This window comes from Stegastes partitus, unplaced genomic scaffold (genome assembly GCF_000690725.1).
Source record: "Stegastes partitus isolate 25-593 unplaced genomic scaffold, Stegastes_partitus-1.0.2 Scaffold444, whole genome shotgun sequence".
Lineage (NCBI taxonomy): Eukaryota > Metazoa > Chordata > Actinopteri > Pomacentridae > Stegastes > Stegastes partitus.
Window position 1 is genome coordinate 99915 of NW_007578175.1, and position 18855 is coordinate 118769.

An 18855-nucleotide genomic window follows, 5' to 3' on the forward strand; every position below is an offset into this window, starting at 1 on the left:
GTGTGTTTGTGTGTGTCATACAGAGGGAAGGAGAGTGTTTATGCATCTACTTTGTTTATGAAAGAGGAAAGGACAGTGTGTGTGTGTGTGTGTGTGTGTGTGTGTGTCTGTCTGTCTGTCTGCATGTGTGTGTGTCTGTCTGCATGTGTGTTTGCGTGTGTGTGTGTATGTGTGTTTGCGTGTGTGTGTGAGTGTGTACGCATGCTCAAAGGAAAAGTATGTTTGTGTGTGTGCACACTGTGTGTGGGTGGTATGGTATATGTGAGAATGGTGGGGGGGACGATGGTGTGTGTTTGTATCTGTTTTATTATTGAGGATTCTGTGTGTGTGTTTGAGAGGGAGAACGTTCTGCATGAAGGACGGAGTATACGTGAGGCTTATTGAGTGAGTTTGTGCATGTGTGAGTGATTGTGTTTGTGTGTAATCCAAATGTATGTGGAGTGAGCAATAGAAACAGTTGCGTGACAAGAGGCACTGTGTGTGTGTGTGTGTGTGTGTGTGTGTGTGTGTGTGTGTGTGTTTGTGTTTGCATCCAGCCAGCACACGTAATATTTGTTTGTTTGTGGCTGAGAAAGAATAATGTGTTTGATGGAACATGTGTGTCTGCGTACAATACAGTGGGGGGGAGAATATATTGTTGCAGATATGCATGAGTCTGAGAATCTGTAATGTGCAGATTGAATGCATGCGTGCTTGTCTTTGTGTGTGTGTGTGTGTAAATGAGGGAAAAAGTGTGTGTGTGTCAGAGATGGAACATGAGACTGTGGGTTTGGTTATTTGAGAGAGAGAGAGGGAGAGAGAAACTGAGCACTGGAGAGAGAGAGAGAGAGAGAGAGAGAGAGTGTGTGTGTGCGCTTGAGTGAGCTTTCCTGTGTGTGTGTGTACGCATGTGAGCTTTAGAGAGAGGGGGAGGGGTGTGTGTGTGTGCGTGCATGTGAGCTTGGCTAGAGAGAGGATATTTGTGTGTACTGTGTGTGTGTGTGTGTGTGTGTGTGTGTCAGTGAGTGTGTTTGCGTGCCTGTAAGCCTGAGAGGGAGGAGTGTGTGTGTGTGTATGTGTGACTGTTTGCGTGCCTCTGTGTGTGTGTGTGTGTGTGTGTGTGTGTTTGTGCATGCATGTGGGCCAGGGAGGGGGAGGGATGTGTGTGTGTTTGTGTGTGCACATGTGGACTCTGTGAGCTGTGTGTGTCCGTATGTGTGCTCACGCATATGTAGGTCTTGAATATGGACTTGTTTGTGTATTTGTGCATGCATGTGGGTTGGCGAGAGGGGGCTCTGTGTGTGTCTGTGTGTGTCTTGGAGTGAAGAGAGGGAGAGAAATGTTCAGGGAGAGAAGAATGAGGGAATCGATCGGGAGGGTGAGACAGGAACGGAGGGAGATATTGAGGGGTCAGCTCGCTGAAGAAGAAGAAGTAGAGGTGAGACAGATTTGGTTGGCAAGAAAGTTTCCAGAAACTCATTGAACCAGAGCTGAATACACAGACAGACACTCAGAAGACCCAAAATAATCCAGCAAAATATAAACTCTGAAGAAAACTGTGTTTTTCTGGGAAATGCTGCTAACCTGTTGGGAAGTGTTGCTCAGGACGGTGAGCTAAACCTGTCTGTGAGCATGTATGTGCAAACAACTGTTGCATTGTTGCTGTGTTGTCGTATAATTTGTTGTTATTGCATATCAGGTCTCACTGGAATTATCACTTCATCATGTTATAGTTACGGTCATTACATGGTTCGGTTTAGCTTGTGTTTGTAACTACATTATCTGAGTATGAAGGATGCAAGGTTAAGCCTGTTCACTCCACACTATTCTGTTTGGTACGTCTTTGGTTTGGTACGCTCTGTGGTCCACAATTACTGCCAGAATAGTCTTTTTACGTCCTCTTACTCGCACTCTCAGACTGGAAATTGTAGAGTGCGAGTTCCACCAGAGCATTTTGGCAGTGTACCAGTTGTTGTCTATCAGCTATAGCCTGCTAGCAGGGTCAGAATTTAAAGCTGGGCACACACTGTGTGAATTTTACTAATATTGTACAAGGTGTTAACTCACATTACAAGTCCTAAATGGCTTTCCTGTACAGTGATTTTTAAGCTCACACTGCACGGATCAATCAACCAGCCACATTTTAGAGCATGAATGTAAGCAAAACCACTCCCCCCGGTTCTGACAATTTTAATAAAGTTTATTCAAACGCATGAGCTGTGTGTCCCAAAAGATGAAAAGCAGCATTACTTTGTTATTGGGTATTTTGGTTATGAATTTTTGATAGTTATTTCTTCTTATTTATAACAGCAGCATTTGAGTTTAGTTACAGAAAGAACTATGGCCAGCAGCCAGTGTTGAAAATTAATATTTTTTTAAAATGCATATACATTTTTTTAATGCATTTCTTTTGATTTTTGATTTATTTATTTTTTAAAGTATTTTATTATGTGCGTAGAAGCTACAGAAAAAGCAAGTAAGTCATGTTTCCAAGCACTACTTTTACACTTAACCAGCTTTACTCTTTTATGTGATTTTTAAAGCTGATAAACTATACATGTTCTACTTCTCATTCCTGTTTTGATAATGATTTCCACCATATTGCCCAGGTGCACTTTTGAGTATACAGATATAAAACTAAGCTCAGTCTGCTTCATTCGCCATGTGCAACATAGTCATCAGAAAGCCAGCAGTGTGCTGCGACGTCAGGAGTGTGTGCTGTTGAGGGATGCTGCTTGCCACAGAGGATCTTATCAGTGTGTTATCTTGGTTGAGCCATTACATTGTCATGTGACTTTTACACTGTTGTGATAAGTTGAATACAACAATTTGGTGGACTATTGTTTAGAAAATGCTTCGATTAATGCGGGAAGTTGTTACGTGCCCTTGAACTGCTTTCTCGTGATTTCTTGGTGATTATAATGTTTGATTTTTTTTTTTTTGCTTTTGTTTTATTTTCAAAGCCAAGATTTGTGTTTGGTTGTCGCAGCAGACAGCTTTACAAGAGGAAAATTCTGCACATATGTGAGCACAAATGCAGGCGCACACTCTTCTTGTGCACTCGCTTAAACACACACACAGACATGCAGTATCACGAGTCCAGATGGGAGTGGAGTGGATCAATAGAAAGACAGTGGGTCTGGTTGATATCTCTGCTGAATGAGTATCTCTCCCTGTCTCTGTTCTCTCTCTGTCTTTTTTCTCTTTGCGCTCTTTTCCTATTTTTCTCGCTTTGTTTTCAGATGCTTCACTTTTTTCTCTCTCAACCCTTTTTTCTTTCTCTCGTCTGTTTTTTTCTTTCACTCTCTCTTGTCTGCATGCAAACTCACACACACACAGCCGCACACACGCACATACTAACACAGGCAGTAATGAACACTTCAAAATCCAAGCACGATCTTCCTATGGCCTAGTTTTAAGAGCCTCCAATGTCATGTGAGTAAAAAATAGACTGACGGAAAACAATATTGACATCTGTGGTAACAGAACTAGCCCAGATTTAGGAGTTTGGATCAGTTTGGCTCTTCTCAGCATGCCTGTTTTGGCATGGATTTAGTCTGAAGAAGATAATCTCACTTGGCCATTCTGGGCGCACACAGGTGGCTGAATTTGAGCTCTCTGGGGTAATGGCACACTCCTTAGTGTCAATCCAGGGGTCACAGCACTCAAGAATATATACTAACTGGATTGCAGAATCTTGCAATGACATGACGTCATTATTCAGAAATGACTGTTCACGCAAAAGTCGGCTGAGCTGTCTCAATTTTAAGTTGTGTCTGCCACTTGACTCTCAACAGCACTGAAACTGTTGATGTGGGAAAATGTGAAAGGTGTGAGCTGGGTAGTTGTTCTTTTTTGTCATTTTAAATTATTTTCAGCAATGAAGCTTTACATACAGACAAATTCTAAATCAGTTTGACTTGTGGAATTGTATAACTTTAAGCGATAGTATGAGGGACCTCATACTAAATCCAGGAAATGCTTTAATATAACAATTAAGAAAAATGCTTTTCTGGTACCAACATTGTCTTACAGTGACTATTTATCTGTCAAGTAATGAAAGCTGGTATTAAGTGTTTGGACATTATTGTGCTGTTCTTCACTTTTTCTTTAATCTGGATGTTTGTGATTAGCCTGACTAGAGCAGTTTTGCTATAAATGTGTACCTGTTTGGTTTGTACGGTTCGTGCACACGAAGGTCGCTCATGCATGTGGGTGACATGATACACAATCCTACAGTTGCTATCACACTATTCCAGTAATCAACAAGAGGTAATGCACTAAGAAATGTTGCATTGTGTCAGCAAGGTCATAAAAGAAGAAGACTGCTGGCAAGTAAATGTTATTGTTAACAGTGCAGGATTTAATCTTTTAACAAATATTGGCTTTGTGTTTTATGAGCAATCATTAATTGCTACACCACAAGAATACACACACACACGCACACAATGTGTTTTGGTCAGTAACATTGAATATACAAGAAAACTCTGCAGGGTGCCCTTAAATCTCAACTTGATCAGTTATAGATTGCATTTTATTTGGATACAATTTTTGTGTTTTTATTTGTTTATTTTTTGACATTTGTGTTCTTGTCTTAAATGCAAAAAAGTATTTGGTAGAAAGTATATACATTCCTCTTGGTATAATTCGGGGAAATAGAGAAGCTTGTCATCAGTTTGGATATGAGTGCCGGAACTACTGACAGCATGGTCATTTTTGGTAGATACTGTTTGCGAGATCCTTTAAAAAGATTTTTCCTTTTGGCTGTGTGATAACATGATTTTCTCTCCTGGTTGACACCACGTAGCCTTGTAATTCATAAAGTGAAATAATTGCTTTTTTAGGGTTAAGGGTTAGGAATGCACTGGAACGACTTGTTCACACTCAGGCTAGCGTGAATCACCTATGAAGGTCTGTTGGGGACAACATACCAATTCATATCTGTGCTTGTTCTCTCTTTGTGGACATCTCTGGATCCGGAGCTTCACGTCCTTGACCTGCAGCCGCTGGCCTCACCGACCCCCAAAATACTTATATACATATTTATTGTTCCGTTCTATTGCTTGGTCTCCATCTGCTATCCCCCCAATCTCCACTCTCAACCAACCCGTCAAGGCAAATGGCCGTCTTCCCTGAGCCTGGTTCTGCCGGAGGTTCTTTTTCCCCCCTCCCTTGCTTGCTCAGAGGGAGTCCAGAGGCTACTTTGGATTGTTGGGTTCTCTGTTTAAATTTGTAAGGTCTATGCCTTACTATGTTAAGCGCTGTGTGATGACATATCTTGTAAACTGCGCTATACAAATAAAATGGAATTGAATTGTATTGAATTAAATATCTGAGTCTATGACAGGTCACTGAAACAAATGTGAAGAGGTTGAACTGCGAGATAGCTTACTGCTACTTACCTGGAATGCTTCGCGTCTCTAAATTAAAACTTTTCTGGCATTTTGTGAACATTCAAGTGTACTTCTGTCCTGAGCTCTCTTTAATTTCTGAACCTGGTGTGTGGTGAGGAAAGATGGCAAAGTTTCAAAATCAGTATGTTCAAGGATCTCTCTGCCAGCAGTTTTGTTGTGCTTGGACTGAACTGATTTCCTCCAGGTCAGTCAGTGCAGATTGTGTGAAATCCAAAACCCAGCTAGATTTTACTCATGTTTGAGTCATACATAGTAAAGAGCAGTTTCAATAATTACTGTCTACTTTGTGTTTATTGGTATTTTGTTTGCTTATATGGGAGGGCTGAATGCAGTTTGTATTAGACCATTACATGGCCATCAGCTTATTGATCGCTCTCTGACCTGATTGATGTGAAGTTTGGCCAGTAGGCAGATTGATTAAATGATAATCGTGTGTATTTGTGTGTATTTTCTGCAGGCGCGGCTGTGGAAGGAAAAGAAAAGGAACACCCGTGAAAGTCTTTGTTACACACACTGAGGAGGAGAGTGTGACTGAACACAGCTTCAGCCCAGGTGTGTGTGTGTGTTATATCTGCATGCCATATTCTTACAGCCATCAACCGCGCGTGTGTGTACATGTTTGTGTATGTGTGGTGTGTGCATGTGCATCTGTCCGCGTGTATGTGATTGGTGTGGGGGTGGAGAGTGTGTTAGTGAGTGTGACCTACTTTTGTGCATGTGCCTGTATGTGTGTGCTTGCCTACATATGTGCTGCTATGTGCACCTGTATATGTGCTCCAGGAGATGGGGTGATGACCTTTGGGAGTGTCTGTGTGTGTGTGTCCATGAATACTCATCTGTAATCCTTTTACACTGACTGTTGCCGTGCTCTCAGGTGATCGGAAGGAAGCAGGAGAGAATAAGCGGCCCATGCTGGACGGGCCTTTCTACAACACAGAGCCTGCTGCTCATAACTGGTGAGTGAAAATTAGTGTGCGTATATTAATTGCTGTAAGACGTATCTTCTTTCACTCGGCTTCTAGAAAAGAGTCTTAACTCAAATACAGCTTAGTGCGAGAGCAGCATGTCTTCAGGACTTACCAACCCTGTAGGTTTTCATTTTATCTACATAATCAGGCTGATTTATACCTGAGATGTCAGGAGAAGACAGTTGACTAGTCGGCAGACGGGAAAATCAGCAGCACTCTAGGGTTAGGATTGAGAATCACTGCCCTGAAGCACTGGCACAAGCTTGTGTGTGTGTGGATTCTTACTGTTTGCTTTACACTCATGCGACTGCAGTGGATCCCTACAGCAACAGAAAAAAAAAATAGACCTTAGGGCTAGAATAAAACATTCCAATTACAATTCTGTCATTACTGTTTGTATATCTTCATTGAATTATTTTTGTGAAACCAACATGTAACATAAACACACATATGTGAACTACATACATAAGAATATGATAGAACAGAAAGATACTGGGGGTGTCACGAATGATTACCTACATTATCATTTCATTTGACTGTTATTTTTCAGAATAGCTGATCACTTGTTTAGGTGATAAAATGACAGAATGTTATGAAAAATGTCCATTACAAATTCCCTGAGGCAAAGATGGAGTCTTCAAAAGGCTTGTTTAGTCTCAACAAAGCCCAACACTTAGGCTTACAATAATAGAAAACAGAACAAAGCAAACGCTCATAGTTGAAACTAGTAAATGCGTGGTATATTTTCTTGATAAATGATTGATGGATTTCATCAGTTGTTGTTAATACATCATGTGAGTCAACTAATTGTTTCAACACTAAACACAGGCGGAAAGGTAGAAACACAGAATGTTTCAACTCAAAAAAATCAAACCATAGAGCAGAACAGAAGAATATCTACAATCTAATTTCTGATAAAGGGAAGGAATTACTTCTAATCCTACACCCCCTTCACCTTCCAGCAGTCCATCGGAGCAGGCTCATGATAAAGTGTCCGGTGGATCAAAGACCAGCTCTTGTTCAGCCTCTACACCAGCTCCATCTCTAGCTCCCTCCTCGGCTCCAACCCCGACACCAGTCCCTGCTCCTGCCCCGGCCACCACTGCTTCAGCTCAGGCCCCCTCTCTGACCCCTGCATCCACAGCTCCAGCTGCCCCGACAGCCTCTGCTCCGGCTCCAACAGCCAGCTCCTTCCCTCCCTCCCCCAACTGCCGTATCAGAGAGGTCCACTGTGGCAGCCAGGTGCGGTTGGTCGTTATTGCCATCCGAGACATCACGAAGGGGGAGGAGATCACTGTGGACTACAGCCTGACAGAGTGGGGAGAGAACCTGGTCAGTGCTATGAAAGACAAATGCATTCACTACACTCAAATGCTCTGGTCATACATGTGACCTTTTGGGACATGAATTTCCTCCCTCAAAACCCTACAACAAATATCAATTTTGTATTGTCAGATCATATTGTGAGACAATGCGTGTCATTGTCCTTACAGACAAAGTTAAATACAGACTTTGATGTTGGCAAAAATGTTGGCAGCAATCTGAAACATTGAGGAAAAGTCAAAACCTGGTGTTGAAATGTAAGGCTTCACGCCTGACAGTGTAAAAACTGGTGTTTCATAGTCTCTCAGGGAGAAATTAGCTGTAAAAAGGAAAATACATAAATCCCTCCACCAACAGTAACATGAATACCTCAACACAATGCAGCCATAGAACAGTATGTTTGTGACTGAGCAGAGTTGCTCATGTTTGCTCTTTCTTCAGTCTAATTATTCACTTTCTAATCTTAATTTTTCACTTAACCTGTGTCAAAACCTAAAATTTAACGTCAAAACTCAATTTCAAATCTCAAGCCTGCCACTTTAGCAGGTTAAGGCAAGAAAATTGTCACTCTTGATTTGTCTTCATCCGTCTGTCCTTGGCCTGTTACTTCATTCTCCTAGGTATAGAAATACTCTTACGCACTGTGAACATCTCAGATGACTTCAGATAAACAACCATATGTGTATTCACACATTGCTGATCAGCTTCACACACTGACTGTCTGTCACGCATACACACACACTTTCACACTACCCACTGCACACACATTCATGCTACATGCACAAGCTAAGCAAGGCATGGGGTTACCATGGTGATGGCTGAGCTCCAGCTCTCTTTCTACCTATAGTGCTTTAGCAACAGTAACCATGGTTATTGCATGACATCTGTTCTTTTAATGGATCTCATTAGATTGGATCAATTTACTCAACAAACTGATGATTCCAGAATCCATTTTAGAAAATTAAATTGACAATTTTGAGAAACTGGCATCAGATGTTGAAGTAGAACCAAGGCTGCTGAAAGTGCTTTCGAATTTGAATATTTTGCTGAGATACAGTGTAGAACAACTTCTTTTAGGTTTTAATTATAGCATCTACCTGTTCACGCCTTTTGTTTGGCTTGTTATTGGGAGATTTGGAGTGTTGATCAGCCTCTGTGCTTATGTTTTCCTGCTCTCTGAGTGACAGACAAGGCTGATTGTGATGGCAAACATTAATGATCAGCTGTTGTAGCTAATGTAAGTGCTTTGTGTCCCACAGGGTTTCCGTGGTACTGTGTCTCCAGCGCAACATGAGTGTAATTCTGACACTGAGAATAACAACAATATCAAAAAGGTAAAAGAAAAACTACCACCTGTTTCCTAAAGCACACAGACTGACAAAACATCCGTTTTATTGTTTTAAAATGTGACAAGTAGACAATGCAAACAAAATAGAGCTGGAAGGTTAATTTTTCTCATAGACAGTGTTGCAGGACACACACTTGGAGCACTATCATAGATTGGTTTGGCGAGAAACCATCAGTCCTAGTTTCACTCTTGCTGCAATCATGGCATTGTAATCAGCGGAAAAGCGGTGAAAAAAGTTAGAGAGTAACCGGTGAACATGAAGTGGTGCATTTAAGAGGGTGAATTTTGGATTTACATTGGCTGGGTGACCTCAAGTATAAATAAAAAGTAATGATAATGTTGTTGTTTCCACTAATCCCATTGGGCAAAAAACAACCAACAATTTTTGCACATTTAAGACACTATTCCCAAATCAATTTGACAAAACTGATTTCTTCAGGATCTTTGAAATCAGCAACAGAAACTAAAATAGAAACAGATCTATTTAACGTTGACAAGCTCTTGAATATGAGGAAGTCTTGTATATCATATATGTATTGTAAATACAGGCACTGCATCTGATTAATTATTTTTGCTCCACGCGAGTGTTGTTGTCTAACATCTATGTAGTTGAAGCCATCACTGGCTTTAAGATATAATTAGAATTTTTAGTGAGCGGCTGTGATACACTGCTGTTCTTGCAGCTTGTCACCTGTCTGGATGTGGGTGGACAACACCGATGTTGGACTCAACATAATCATTATCATAAAGTCTTCCTCCCCCTCCACAGGATAATTGTTTTATTATGTATAGTAACGACAAAAGGTGTCATCAAGTTAAGCTACTTTAAAGTAAAACAGATAAGTAACCCTGTCCGATTATGCTTTGAGTCATTGTGCTGTCTGTTTCCTCTCCACACTAAATGGTGCAGTTGGGAAACATTACTGCAATCGCTTATCACTGTCCCTGTCAATACACTGTTGATTGTCTTGCCAGTGACTCCCACCTTTTGCTTATTGCGTTCAAATTTAATAACTCTCCTGACTGTGAATCTAATTAGATTGACAAAAAATAAACATGCTTTCAATGTTAATGTTTTAATATAAGCAGTGACATTAAAACTTCACTGGTATGAACTCTAATGCTGCCTGTAATGGACACAGCTTGGTTTGGTAGATCCCAGTGTCTTAGAGTGGTTGAGTACTAAAAGTATCTCTGGGCAGTAGATAGTGTCTTCATTTTGAGCCATAAGTTCATATAATTTTATAATTTTATTTTAAACTCAGTTAATTATAATACACTTCTTTTTAATCCAGGAGAACAGCATATCAAAAGATCTAGGTTAGGAAGATTTATTCTAATTTATTCAGGAAAAACAACACAAGTGTAAAATTTCTTACAAGGAAAAAAACAGCTGGTTAGGAAGTCACAAAAGACATAACAGACCCAAAGATTCCAAGTTTGAGAGCTATAATAGAGCTAAGATATGCTCTCTACATGGGGGGGTGTTTTTTGTAGGGCATGACAAAAAAAAAAAAGTTTAAGAATCACTGCATTAAGTTAATTCCCAAAATAATAATAATTAAGATGTGGTCAACTAGTTTTTTTATTTTTTTTTTACAATTTAATTACTACTGCAAAAACCGTCTGTTGTTCTTTTTCTCTCCCAGGAGGAGGAGCCTCTGTCATTGACAACGCAGCAGCGACAACAACAGCAGCAGCAGGAATATGTCACCCCCTCTTGGTCTCTCTCCCCCTCCTCGTCCCCCATCTCCCACTCTGACGCCAGTGACTCAGATGCAGGCGACGAGGACAACTCCAGCCCACGCGGGCGTGCGATGCGCCGTCGAAAGAAACGTCGTGGCACTCCTTCGAAGAAGAGGACTCCCCATCGGACCACACCTGGGCGGCCACCACCAGTCTCCCCCTCCAGTGTTTCTCAACACAACCGTCCGCTTCTTTCATCCCATTCACCAGCACAGTCCTCCCCCCCCTGCTCATCTTCCTCCTCCACTTCTTCAGCTAAGCCTGTATTCAAACCTCCGGCTCCACTGGGCTCCAACACCACAGGCAACATCACTACAAATGCCCCCAGAGGAGGAGTGTCCATAGACTCCATGCGCCAAACCTGTGAGTACTGTGGACGTCACTTCCGCTCTCTAGGCCGCCATTTAGACAAACACCATGCCCACCAACCTGATGTGTGCTCTGCCCTAGTTGAGCGCTACACGCAGATGCCCCGTCTGCATGCACAGAGCACAAGCCCTGCCGCAGCTCCGCACATGCAGCAACACTCGAAGCTGTCGCACGCTGCAGGACAGAGTCGCAGTTCAGATCTTGCACAAGCTGGTGTCCAGGACCTCTCCATGTCTCCACCCACCCTCACAGCAGCCAACCAATCTCCTGCCTCCTCAGGAAGGAACTCCACCCCTCCTGTGCTGACTCCTCCACGAGGACAGAACGCTGTGCCAGTGTCTGTGTTAAAGAGGAGCCCGCCGCCTGTGGCCGTGACGCAGTCCAGGAAGGGAGCAATGAGGAAGCTTAAGAAAGAACGACAGGTGGAGGTAGAAGAGGATGAGGTAGAGGAAAATGAAGACGATGTGGAGGTTGTGGAGATAAAGAGGCCCAAAGAGGAGGACGACGTCGAGCTGGTGTCTCCTCAGTCCTTCAGCAGGAAGTTGGCCAAAGACATAGAGCCACCAAAAGAAGAAGAGGAGGAGGAGGAGGAGGAAGAAGAGGAAGAGGAGGAGAATGGGGTGATGGAGGTGGACGATGAAAGTGGGACAGAGGATAAGGAAAAAGACTTGCTGAGGTAACTTGATGTTGACTACAAAAAAAGTTGATTACACAGGAAATAACAGTTACTGCATAAAGTACACTTGACAGATGTCAAAGGTGAAACAGTGTTTTCAGCTAAGACCTCAGACATGTTTGTGTATTTGTGGTCAAAATCCAGTTAAATTTTAACCCAATGTGTTGCCCAGGAGCAATATTCACTAACACTTATTACAGTTTACATTTCAAAGATGACACTACTGAAACAATTTAGCATCAACACGACATAAGAAAGAGCATTGAGGGAAAAAGGACAAAGTTCATTGTGTGTAAACTCTTCTAATCGGAGGAAATTAGTTAATTGTTTTTTGTTGCGCTCCACAACATAGGAGAGGAACAAACATAGGGGTTTACAGCTGTTAACACTAATTTGCTAACTGACCCAGATTTGAAGAAACAGCATGTAGCTTTCCTACTGTTACAATAACTTCAATCTACTAATTTGTTCAAACTATTTAAAAGTGAAGGCTTAAACTAAAACAACTAATACTTAGAAATGTATGAATTCAGAAATATGGATTGAAGATAAAGAGAGAATGTATAATATCTAAACTTTCTAAACCCCAGGCAGTTTCTGGAAGTTTATTGCTCATGTCACATTTTCACTCACTGGGTGTCATTCTTCACTGCAGTGTAAAATCCTACACCTCTGTGGTAACAGCACGGTCATGGCTAGAAGTAGAGAGAGCTCAAAACTGTCTTGTGCAGTGTAACAAAGTTCTAATGACATAAAAAAAAAAAAAAAAAGTTGAATTTGTTTGAATATTTATTTTTTAAAATTGAAAAAAAAAAAAAAAAGCTGGAATCAACTTGTACAACTTTTTTTTTCCAAGTGCCTGCATCTGAAAATCTGACTATTCTGTCTTTTGGTTTTGATATATGATGTCATTTTGTTGTTTGCTTGTGATTTGTACCAGGCTCCAAAAGTAAATACTTTGTACCATACAAATGCTTACATTGCCATATATTAACTGAAGCTATTAAATCAAAGAATGTAAGTAATCGCTTGTTTTCTTTCTTTTTCAGTAGTTCCGGGCGTCACCACATGCTGCCCCTCCTCTCGTCCCTGTCCTCTCTGGTGCTGTACCTCCGTAGGCTGCAGCACTCGGCCTTCTTGTCCCTTTCACGTCAGCTGCAGTCTGCTGAGGCCTGGCGCCTTCTCTGCCACTCCAGCCTGGCCCTCCTCATTCTGTACAACCGACGTCGTGAGTGTGAGGTCTCAAAGCTGTCCATCGCTGAATACCGCGCTCGTGTTACTCCTCAGTGCCCCGTTCCTGTCCCCCCTGGTGCTCCTCCAGCTCTCACGCCATTGGAGGCCTCCCTCTCCCCCTTTGAGCGCCTGGTGCTTCCTCACCTCCCAAGAGTTGGAGTCCAGGGTAAACGTGGACGTGTCCAGCCTCTCATCCTTCCCCCTCACTGTGAACCCTGCCTGGAGCTTCTCCTGCAGACAAGGCAGGACGTAGGAGTTGACCCTGCAAACCCCTATGTCTTTGCCCGACCATACCACTCCCCTGCCACACCACTGCGTGGCACTGACCTGCTCCGCAGCCTGGCTCGCTCCAGCGGTACCCGCAATCCCCGAGCCCTGACCCAGACCAGGGTTCGCCGCCAGGTAGCAATCCTAACTCAGCTGCTGCTTCTAGGAGAAGGAGAGGAGCCTGGACAGCCAGGAGGCAGCGCTGTGGAGAGGCTGGAGCACTTCCTTGAGAGGGAGTACCACGTGACGCAGAATTGTGCCGGAATTGGCCAAGACCCAGGCCTGATGGGCAGAGTGGGCAGAGTGGTGTTGTGTGGAGAGAGAGATGGAGTGCTGTTCAGGGGAATGAGCCTGAACCACATCTGTCTGGAACTGGACGGTGAGTTGGATAAATGGCTGAATGAATCAGTGGAACTGATGTCTTGTTGTTAAATGTCCTCTGGCTGAAAAAAGGATGTGACCCTTCTCCAGTTTTTGTGAACGTTTGTGTGAATGAAGTTCAACACAAAACATAATAAGTTCTGCTCTTGGTTTTCTCACCTTTCTTGCATTCTCATTGTCCTGCAACCTTTCTCGTCTTCTCTCCCTCTAGTTATGTCAGGAAACTCTGCAGACTCGTACTCAGAAGGAGAATCTGAAGGGGAGCACATGAAGGAGAAGCCCGAGATGAACACCCCTGCTCCTGCTCTGAACCCTACACCCACCCTACTGTATGTCAGGAAGGGCAAGGACAATGGGCGGGTGGGACGACCCAAGAAGCTCAAGAACATCCAGCCACCGCCTCCACCACCTCCACCTCCGCCCGCAAACCGCAGGAGAGGCTCAGGTCAGCCCAAATCAGGTTTGTTTGTGTGTCCAGATCAGTGTGCCTGCACAATTAAATGAAACACAGGATGATTAAAAAAGTAAACACAGAAAACTGTGCAGGTACGATTTTAAAAAGAATTGCACTGTCAACTAAAGGAGAAAAACAAACTGGAATCCATACCTCTTGTCCTGAACTTCAGAGCCATGCTGCTGCATGCAAGTAATGAAGTAAAACATTTTAATTTCTCAGATGGAACTTTTGAATGAGTTTTGTCAACACAGGTGTCATTGAGACAATATGTTTGACAATGAAGTGATTAAACTCAAGACAACATGAAAATGGACACATCCCTGTTTGTTACATAACAGTATCTGCCCCTGTCCAATTGGCTAAAACACACTGGAACTGAAAAGTATAAAACATCAAGTACTTTTAGACACTGTGTTCTACTTTGTCAAAAAATCAGTCACAATGTCTAGCTGACCCATTTTTTAAAGCCCAAAAATGTAGCCGTATGTTTTGCTTTGCAATCTCCTGCTTGGTCCAGCACCTGTTGACTTTTAGCGGATGCTAGGACCTATTAGAGTAGTAATAAAGTAATTAAATAGTATCAGTTCTAAGAAAATAGTATGTTCTCTGGTACATGTGTAGTGGATGGAAAAAAACTTTGTCCTTTGCCAAGCACTTTGAATGACAAATGATTCTCATTTTCTTTAATTCAGTGACTGCACTTCCCCTACACACCTCAATTTCACTGCACTGACAAAAGTGTTCCAATGTCACTAAATGTCAGATTTTATTCTTGGCCTTGATAACAAGATTTGAAAAGACAGTCTCACCATGAGGTTCTCTTTGTGGCTGTTTTTGAGTTTTTTAAATACCATTTGTGGAGAGTCTTTGAACCTGAACATTTAAGCAGAGAAATCCTAAAAGTGCTCCGAAAAATAGACATTTGAACATCTACAACGTGGTAATTTTTTTCAGTCTTTAAGTTTGGAAATGAAAGCAGGAAAATAACTGAATGTCTTTTGATCTCCAAGACCTATGACACTGGATATCTCAGACTCTGTGGCTCTTCATGCCTTTTTAAAGTGTGAGCAAAAAGAAAGACTGGAATAAAACTCAAACCTGGAAAGGTTGTTGGAGGTCTCACTATCCTCATGCCGACCGACAGAAGCTCACAAACAACTAATTTAATTCGTGACTCCATTCATCTCTCCTCCACTGTAGGAAAGCGAGGCGTCCTGAAGCGTCCCTGGTCAGAGGCAGAGCGTGCAGCAGTCGAGGAGCACCTGACCCAGAACATCAACGAGCTTCGAGTTCCTGCTAAGGCTGACTGCGAGCGCTGCCTGCAGCAGTGCCCCCTGTTGGTCAGCAACCATCGTGACTGGCGAGCCATCAAGTTCTACTGCCACAACCGCATTCAGCTGCTGAAGAAGAATCAGCGACGTGAAAGCGAGCCCCAGCCCCTCACAGTCTGCTGAGAGGGGGGAAGCAGGGCTGGAGAGGGGGAGCCAGTAAGATGTGTAGTACAGTGCAGCTGATCAGAGCAGAATCTCAAATGGTACCCTTCTGTGGAAAAAAATGCACTAATTTTGAGACGACGGTTCTAAATTTCACTCTGGTAGCGTGGCTTGCTTTTTGACATGGCTTTTAATTTGACACCTTATGGCATTTCATTTGGAGCCAAACAAGAAAATTTCAATCAACTTTTGTTGCTGCTCTACTTTAAGGTCTTAAAATTACACTAGAGTATTTATGGTGCTCCTGGTTTTGACAGTTACCGTGCAAGCCTTGTCAAAAGCAGTGCACTTAGACGGGTGCCGTTTGAGACATGCCTTGAGGGACTTCAGAGACATGGCACTGGCTGCAGCCTGTGTCGTGTTGTATATGGACATTTTTTTTCCTTCCAAAATGGATACACTAAACTGAAATGTAAACAAGGGAGGCAACTGATCCCTACAGTGTTGTTATATGAACGTTGTGAAGTAGCATTAGTGTTTTATGCACTTGGAGACGTTAATAGGACAAATGGCCCCTGCTCGGGCCACACTTTCCTTCATAGCGGCTTTATAATTAGAGTAGACTTAACTACTGCTAACTGAGAAGAATAGCCAGATCTTTCCTCAAGCAAGCTAGTTCTTATTTTCATACAACTGACTGTGCAATTCTGACTATGGTTTCATGATATTTGGACCTTAATCTACATATGAGGTACTAGATGATGAATGAGTTCCGCTTTTGCAGCTACTATGGAGTTTTTTTTTTTTTTTTTAATAAAATGAAACGCATCCTTACAATGGAGACCATGTTTGGAGTTGTGGGTTTCGTGACAAAGACAATTAAATGGCCTCAGAATGTCGTGAAGTTACTTTTGGATACCTAAGATGTTTAGTTAAATCATAAAGTCAAGAAACATATGATCTGTTGTGAAACATGTTGTCTCTCGTCTGCTTTCCTGTTATCAGATAGAGTCAAGATGTCAATAGCTACATTTTTGCCCTGAGCAACAGTATGTTCGTGTTTCCTTTTGTTTTTCTGCCTGTTGCACATTCGTTATTCAAAGCAGTAAAAAGGTGCTATAGGCCAATAAGCTGGATATCACTTTATATGTGGAGAGGAGATTCCCCTTGGTTGTGTTTAAGGTTACTTAAAAAGTGGGCATTCATCAGAGAAGTGATTGTTCTGTGGCGCCACATTTGTTGTGTTGTCTGTGTCGTCTTTTCCAATGGCTAGAGCTCTTCCTGTCCTTTTCCAGACCCACTACATAGTTTGCAGCTCGACCGGATTTTTGGTTTCTTGTCATTGTTGCTGGAAATCTGCGTCTATCGGACTAAATTCTCCACGAAACCTCAAGACAGATACTTGAAGTTATTTAAACCTTTTGCAGAAACTTTATGTTCTTTCTTGCTCTAGCCTTGCCAGTTACATTGTACATAACAAATATATTATTATTCATTATGCTAACTGGTTGTTTGTGCTAGACAATATGTAGCTTTCTCCATTTCTGAGTTATTGCTATCTGTACATAAGCCAGTTTTGTAAATACTCCTCAGAGAAACAAAGAAAAAACACAATGTATGACATGCCTTGGTTATTGTGTTATGTTTTTTCTTTTTTATAAGTCTTATAAAAACCTAAAGCTCTATGTTTTGGTCTGTGGTTGTTTATTTCATTGGCACATTTTCTTAAAAGGGAAATGTTACATTTTGATGGAAACATTTCTGGAAATAATGGCCAGATAATGACAGCATTTTCACCAACATGCAGTTCACAATTAAAGACACCAGGTGGGGGTGTTGCCTTATAAACTATAATCTGGTCTGAGACTTTTGAAGGACGATGAGTTTCTTTTACCATAACAGATGTATACGTAGTTAAAGAAAATGTCTTTCTCTCTTGAAAGTGAAGCAGTGAAGTAGATAAATGTCATTACAGTATGAGTAATCAGTCAATACCTGGCACAGAAGCAAGACATAATTTTGACACTGAAGTTTAGGAAACTCAGCCCCACCGCTCAGTGTAACATAATGCTGGGTTTACTAGCACATTAAAACACTGGGGTGACAATGTCCTTATTATCACACAGGGAAAAGAGAAGGAGCACACACATCAAGAAAGCACAAAAAAACCCCCAAAAAACTGTGGCTATCCCAACTGGGCCTTCATCAAACCAACAAAGAGTTCTGAACAACAGCAAAACATCAAACAAAAGAAAAAAAGAGCAGGTAGAACAACATTGTCATCCTTTATGTTGCTGATGTGTCAGAGAAACTTATAAAGAGTTTCTCCCCAGCAAAACAAACAGTGAAGTTTAGACCAAGCAACACTCTTGAGATAAAAACTGGTTCCACAGAGGATATAACACTAACTGAGCAATGTTGTATATTCAGTCCAACGCAGTGAAGAGTGCACAGACCTGTGCATAGAGGAAAATAAACAACAGCTCCCTAAGCACATGTCATAACACAGGAGAACCAGCTCCTCAGGACAAGACTTAACAATCCACCTGATTCCAAGGAATAGTTAGACAATACTTTGAAGACAGCAATGTTCACATTCTGGACAGAGAAGTCATATTTTGAGATTTAAGGAAGTCATCTATGCTTCACTGAAACAGCCACTTTTAAACAGAAGAGAGGTTTACAACACCACCACTTATAATATATAATGAATTATTATTATTATTATTATTATTATTATTATTAGATACTTAGAATGCAGTCTTGAGATTTCCCCCACACAGTTTCTCAACCATTCCTTGTGTAGCTACTGATTTGGCAATTTTACAGTCATTTACACATGAAAGCAGCTAGAAGGTGAGGACACCCAGCATGTTTCTGCGTGATGTCTGCATGTTCTCCTCGTGCATCATGGGTTCTCTCCAGGTTCTCTGGTTTCCTTCCTTGAGATTAAGTGGTAATTCTGAATTGTCCGTAGGTGTGAATGTGAGTGTACTTGGTTGTCTGTCTCTAAGTGTAGCCCTGTGATAGACTGGCGACCTGTCCAGGGTGTCCCCTGCCTTCACCCTAAGTCAGCTGGGATAGGCTCCAGCCTCTCGCGTGTACAGATAATGGATAGTTGGAATTTTCTTGGATGAAAGGTGAAATTTCTTCAAGAATGAAAAAGAGAATTCCAGTTTCCTTCTACTGAAGCTCGTAAAGTGTTTAAAGGTAATTGTACAATTAGATGTTTATGACTTGAGGATATAAAGATCATTCTTA

General features: G+C 42.0%; 1 protein-coding gene across 4 annotated transcripts in view; it reads left to right on the forward strand.

Annotated features, from left to right (window-relative positions):
• Positions 1-17279, forward strand: part of LOC103360484 (serine/arginine repetitive matrix protein 1) — a 19949-nt gene extending 2670 nt beyond the window's left edge. The window contains exons 2-9 of one of the 4 annotated variants that reach the window (XM_008286252.1): positions 5851-5945; positions 6268-6349; positions 7324-7693; positions 8944-9018; positions 10682-11823; positions 12873-13702; positions 13916-14164; positions 15362-17279. In XM_008286252.1, coding sequence (XP_008284474.1) covers positions 5851-5945; positions 6268-6349; positions 7324-7693; positions 8944-9018; positions 10682-11823; positions 12873-13702; positions 13916-14164; positions 15362-15615 — 3097 coding nt within the window. In that variant the 3' untranslated portion in view covers positions 15616-17279. The remainder of the gene's footprint in view (positions 1-5850; positions 5946-6267; positions 6350-7323; positions 7694-8943; positions 9019-10681; positions 11824-12872; positions 13703-13915; positions 14165-15361) is intronic. The other 3 variants (XM_008286255.1, XM_008286253.1, XM_008286254.1) reach the window with 3 other exon arrangements.
• The last annotated feature ends 1576 nt before the right edge of the window (positions 17280-18855 follow it).